This window comes from Chanos chanos, chromosome 8, assembly GCF_902362185.1.
Source record: "Chanos chanos chromosome 8, fChaCha1.1, whole genome shotgun sequence".
NCBI classification, from domain to species: Eukaryota; Metazoa; Chordata; class Actinopteri; order Gonorynchiformes; family Chanidae; genus Chanos; species Chanos chanos.
In genome coordinates this window covers 35,918,788-35,925,021 of record NC_044502.1, presented here as the reverse complement: position 1 = coordinate 35,925,021, position 6,234 = coordinate 35,918,788, and the positions used below count along the sequence as shown (strand labels likewise).

The following is a 6,234-nucleotide window of genomic DNA, read 5'->3' as shown; positions in this document are numbered from 1 at the left end:
TTAGCGGCAGCAAGAAAGGAAAGACAGACAAAAAAAACTGTTGTCTTTTTTCCCTTCTCTTTCTCACTCTCAGTCCAACCTCTAGAGCTTGGGTAAACCAGAGAACATGGTGAGTGACCTCTCTTGACCTGCACTGACACGACGTACCCCCCCACCCCCCCCCCCCACCCTCCCCAAATGAGAGACTCTTGAGAGAGGTCACCCGACATTGCTTTGCACTTCACGCAGAACATAAAGGAGCCACTTAAACAGATTCCTCTCCAAAGAAATGAGCCGACTGCCGTCTCAGCGGCAGGAAAAGTGCTTGAATGTCCTCTAAGGTGTGTGGAGTGTTGTGGGGGGTCGTTTGTCATGTCAGGCTTTAACTGTGAAATGGTGACCTTTGACATTCTGGGCATGTAAGAGCACTGAATATATCTCTATATCTGGACGGGTTTACTCTGGAGGAGTAACCCTCTGTCCTTCAGGGTCATGGGCCGACCCTTAAAAGAAGGGTCAGATCTTTGCTTGGAAAAAAAAAAAGAGAGAGAGAAATCTCCACAAAAAAATTCCCATATCCACACTGATAAAATGCAAAGAATCTGTGAAGGTGTGAGAAAGCACAAAGGAATGGGTGATTGAGGTAAAAAAAAAAAAAGGGAGTTCATGCGGGAACTTTTTTGATAAAGAAAGTGAAAGAGGGGAGACAAAGAAAGGAGAGAAAGTATGAGTAATAGAGAGATGCAGCTGGGAGGAGAGAGAGACTGAATGAAAAGACTAACAGAGGTCAGTCAACATCAGAGATGCTTAAAAGCTGAAATAACAATAAAGGGGCTCCCTTTTCCCCTTTTTCAGGCCCTGGACCAGCCAAACCAAGGCAAACTGATAACACACAGAGTCTCCAAAAAGCAAACCCAACAATCAACAGCTATGAGCATGAGCACGGGATGAATCAAACACACATACGTACATGTTTGTGTGTGTGTGTGTGTGTGTGAGAGTCAGAGAGAGAGAGAGAGAGAGAGAGAGTGTTTGTGTGTGTGGGTGTGTGTGTGTATGTGTGCTATGTTGTGTGTTTGGGGAAGGGTTGACTATGTGCAAGAGAGAAAAAGAGAAGAGAGAAACTGAGGGGCAAATGTCCAGGGAGCCCCGGGTTCACAGCTGTTATCCAAGTACACCATGTGAACCCGTTCAGCTTAATTCATGGCATGCATACCACAGGTCAGTCAGAGGAAATGAAAGAGATGTGGATCTACTGATAACGCTGGACATCTCATACATAATGAAAGACACGGAGAGATGTCCATACTTCTGTTCCCTTTAGGCATTGGTTTGTACGGGCAACGGGACCTACCGTAGGACTCCAACAAAGTCCCAGATGTGTATGTAGGCAATGGGTGGAACAGCTAACTTGGAACATTGGAACACATTAACTTGGAACAAGTTAACTTGAAACAAACCTAGTTCTTTAGTTTGTTCAAATATCCCATGGAAAGGAGTGGTGCACACAGACTGGCTAAGACAAGGCTTTTGGCAAGTACCCTGTAAAGGATCAATGCTGCCCTAAAACAGACATTACACAGATCTGTCAACGCTTTGTCAGGAACCAATACTCAACTGTACAGCAATGAACTGAAGCAATAAACTGAAGTTGCCTATCCAACGAGGTGGATACCTCTCTGTGTATGTCTCCGTATGAAGAGTTTAAATGTGTGAGTGAACTAAAAAAGGGTAAGGGCAGGAGAGACCTGTTTTAGTTCAGCCGGTCGCTCACACCCTGGGGGCAGGCTTTCACCATCAGAGAGCAATCGGAATCTGTTCTCTATAAAGCAATAGAAGTCAGGAATGGAACAGAAGCCAACACAGGCCATATGAAACTAATACATCCTAATTAAGATGCATCTCTCTGCTGTAACACCACTAAGAGATTGAGTGAGTGAGTTGGTTGAGAGTGTGTGAGTGTGTGTGTGTGAGTGTGTGTGTGTGTGTGTGTGTGTGTGTGTGTGTGTATTTGAGTGAGCGTTTCTGTGTGTGCATTAAACATAAGCAAAGCTTGCCAAGTTCTAATGGCTGAGGCGGTCCTGTTGCTCGGGAAGATGACATTTTGGGGTCAGGTGAAACTCTAGACGATGTCGTTTTAGTAAAAAGGCTCTGTGTAAGCGCTTGCCTGGATTGGCATGCCTTTCACCTAATGATGCATTTACTTTGGAGCACCTTCAATCAGTGGATCACCCACTGCTTTGCCCTAACCAGTATCCTCTGACCTCAGACCAGCGCTGAGTATACTTCTTCCTTAAACGTGCCCAGCCTCTAAACTGACCTCCGACCAGCTACGGACGAGCTAGCACCTCAAGCCTAAACTAGCCTAAGCCTAAATTTGAGCTCCAAATACCCATTTACGTGGTTTTCTCTACGGAGAATCTAGTACAAACGTCTTCCTATCTTGATTGGTTCCTTTTTAGCTCTGGCGAAGGGGATGTCATGTGTGCCTCTGAAGTTCATCCATTAGTAGAGAGGAGAAATCCATCACCCTGACCGAGAAGGGACCCTACTTATGCTCTCCTGTTTCTACAAGCCCTGGCCTGCTCAGAGTTTTGTCTTCAACTGACAAGTGCAAGTGCTGCAGTTCTCTGTGTAACCTCTCTGTCAGAGGCTCCAAGAGGCTGAGAAGAGAGAGAGAGACAGAGAGAGAGAGAGAGATGGAGAGAAAAAGAAAGGAGGGAGGTAGACAGAAAGAGGGATAAAAGCCATTGCTGCAGGGTACAGAACATTTATCTTCACTCTCTCCAGTGGCCATTATTCCTTGGGAAGATAAGCTAGATTTCAAGGCTGTTTTCAGATGAATGTGACAATATAGTTAGTTGAAAACAATGAGAGAGCGCCGACCATCTGGTAGCCTTTGACAGATAACGTGCCTCTATGATTTGAGCGGGACAGAGTGCACCCCCCCCCCCCCCCCCCCCCCCCCAAGAAAAAAACGACATCACTACTTTGGTCCTGTATATAGTACTGTAATGCAAAGTATTTCCCCTTTCCCCACATATGGGCTTCATATGCAGTACTCCATTTCTTGAATAATGTAGGACTGGCTTATCTCGGTCTGTATACAATCAACATATTTGTCATTCACAAGAGCCAATTTTTTTTTTTCCAGACATCAATAAAACATAAAACATTTCATAATGTTTGATAACGTCTAAGGAACAAATCATTGCTCTGTAGAGACCTTTATCCTGCGGCTCTGATCAGAACCACTGGTGAGACTTCCTGTTGTAAAGTGTATGTACTTTTTGGATTGGTTCGAGTGTGTGCTGACCGTATTTGAATGCAAGCCAGGAACATACACACCGCATGTCGCCGCTAATCTCGCTTTGATCTGTCTGATCTATTACACTGCTGATAAAAACCATTCACAAGTCTTCCTCTCAGTCCACGGACAAAAAAACAAATACGAACGAAGAAGAAAGGGTTATGACGTGAGGGGGGTGGAGGGTGGAGGGGGGGCTGGTGGGGGGGGCAAAGGGGGCTGGTGGGGGGTGAAACAGAGAGCGAGAGCGTGTGAGACTTACCGAGAGAATCTAATGCAAACTGCTCCTGAGTTATAGCGAGGGGAGTCTGAACACAAACAGTCATCTTCGGGTTCTGGACGGCGTGACGGCTTTTGACTTTTACCTGAGAGGGTGAGTAAGCGAGACAGGCATGAAGAGAAATAAACAGGGACAGAGTGATGCTCAGCAGCGCTTGGTCTGTAAGACCTTGGCAACGTCTAAGCGAGTGACTAAGATCCGCGAGTCTACCTTCACTGTGACGGAGGGCACGGGAAAGCCGTTCATCTCTGGCATGAGCGCTTGCTGTGGACACACAAAGGATCTTGGTGAGAAGAGAAAAAGATTACAGAGAGAGAGAGAGAGAGTGTCTGAGGGAGGACAGGTACCGAAACATCATCCACATTGGAGGAGACAGTGGCTGTCACAGTCAAATCATCCTCCATTTCTCCTTTTGGGAGGATATCTGAAACAGAAAAATGTAGGAGGAGATAAAGAAAACAAGAGTGCCCCTACGTTAAGACATAACACACCTCTTCCCTTCGTCGGGGCTCACTAAATTAGTCCCCTCCCCCCCCCCAGAACATCCACTTCATGAAAAACCAGCAGGACCATGAAGCACGCAACATAAACACAGTCCGGATACCACCGCTGATTTATGTAGAGATGAATCCTCTTGTCAAGTTCGCTCTGATGATGTTTATTCCATAGAGCTGGACAGTAAAACAGAGTAGTGGACTCTTCATCCCTCCCCATAGTATGGGACACAAAGGCTCTATTTTACTACAGAGAGACTTATAGCCTCCAGCTCTGGAACAGGTGAACTCAGGCCAGGCTTTAAATCTAGCACCACTATGGGATTTGTTGTTAGAGAAAACACCCTTGTGTAAGTTACCATTTGAAGTGGGCTATTAATTGCCTCGAGCCTTCGTGTTATGAATGGAACAGATGTTGTTAAAAAGACACTAGAGTAGAATGAAAACCCTTTAATATTTTTTAGTATACCGACTCAAACATAGCTGTTTTTTTAAAGTGAAGTAACACAATATATTAAGAATGACAATAAGTTTACAAAGTAACGCTGAATGACATGCATTAAAATGGAATGTTCTGCACTGTGGTAAAACTGCACACTTTTTTGTACGACTGAAGTTCTTACGAGGCATGCATAACCTTGTGCTAACCCTGAGTGTTCAAAATAGCAAAAATCTATTCAAAATCTGGTCCATCATTATATTAAACCCTGTCATTAGGTAACTCTGAACCTCACTCAGGGCTTTTGCCAAAAGCATAATCTAATATATAAGGCATGAAACACTGGTGGCCTACCTTGAGTCTTTGTGGCCTCGCGAATGACCTTCTGCAGTCTCTTCATCTCAGCATCCACCTCTTCATAGTTGACCTCCCTGGCATCCACCCTGGGCGCGGTGAGGAAGGAGGGATCCGTGCCCATGTAAGAGCACTGCAGATGACCGTCTGAGCTCAGGGTCACCACCAAACCCTTGAGCTCCCTGGTAGAACACAGAGAGGAGGACCGTGGAAAGGAAAGGAAAAGTTCACTAGATTGTACCGTCACAGACCGTAAAAGCAGAGCGCACCAAAGGCCCAAAAAAGCTTCACAAAGTACAGAGAACCTGCAGTGGTTCTTGTTATCAACGACAACAACAAAAAAAAACCTTAAGTTAAAGGCCCAGGGGAAATCAGAGGATGGACCTGTGAGGGCTCAATGTGAAGAATGAGTGAGTAGACGACAAGAGCGCCGTGAGAGAAGACTATGAGAATCGAGATGTGCTCTGGCAAACGGACCAAAGAGAACCCACTGTGAAAGCTCACTCATCGCATGGTTCTGTTGGGAGGAAAGTTTTGGAAGTGTGAGAGCCTGGTTTTCCAAGCGGTTCTGCCCTAAAGAAGAGAGCTAGGCTCTGAGGGCTAAGGAGAGCATGGCTGCTAAATGATTGCAGATGTGTTGTCTTTCCAAGCCAGTGAGGCTGTAACTTTAGCGAAGAGACCTAGCACAGCAGCAGGCCCGGCACCTGCATGGGAGGGCAGGGTGTCTGAGGGGGGATAAAAACCAAGTTTTTACTGCCCCAAAACCCACCCCCGTCAGCCACAACCAGAGCCCCATAGCTCTACACTTCCGACCGGTTCTCCCACGACCGGCCAAGTACGCCATTCATACACCCCAAAATCCACCCTCTTACCAAGCCTTACAATACAAATCTCTTACCCTCAGCATAACCTCAGTGGCATATTCAACTTCACTTTGACCTTCTAATGTTACACTAATCTGCACTCTGACCTATCATGACCACCCATGTCCAGATCAGAACCTTGCTCACTTAGCCATGTCTATGATACCACCCCCTCCCCCCACCCCCCACCAAACACACACAAAAACTTATTGTATTTCACCTAAACCATGAGTAACCTCACATGTTGTAGCCAGGGTTCTGGTTAATTTAGAGAGTTCTCATCCAAACAGTTACATCATACTACATACATACTTTGGGCAGGATCATCACCCATGTATACATGGTTCTTCTTTATCCATGGCTTAATGTTCATCCACAACCCAACTATGACACTTTACAGACCACTTTTCTACTGTTCCAATGCTGTATGACAATCATTATATTACTGATTGTGAGACTACAAGGGCTTAGTAGTCTATTAGTCTGTGCTATTTCAGTCTATTTCTGTACTGTTTCAA

The 6,234-nt window shown here is 45.6% G+C and overlaps 1 protein-coding gene across 1 annotated transcript in view; it reads right to left on the bottom strand.

Moving 5' to 3' along the window:
* The window catches only part of bbs9 (Bardet-Biedl syndrome 9), a 97,838-nt gene that overhangs the window by 77,119 nt on the left and 14,485 nt on the right, over positions 1 to 6,234 (bottom strand). Inside the window, exons 9-12 of the mRNA XM_030783151.1 lie at positions 4,854 to 5,035; positions 3,914 to 3,990; positions 3,777 to 3,830; positions 3,549 to 3,651 (exon numbers count right to left, since the gene is read on the bottom strand). Coding sequence (XP_030639011.1) covers positions 3,549 to 3,651; positions 3,777 to 3,830; positions 3,914 to 3,990; positions 4,854 to 5,035 — 416 coding nt within the window. The remainder of the gene's footprint in view (positions 1 to 3,548; positions 3,652 to 3,776; positions 3,831 to 3,913; positions 3,991 to 4,853; positions 5,036 to 6,234) is intronic.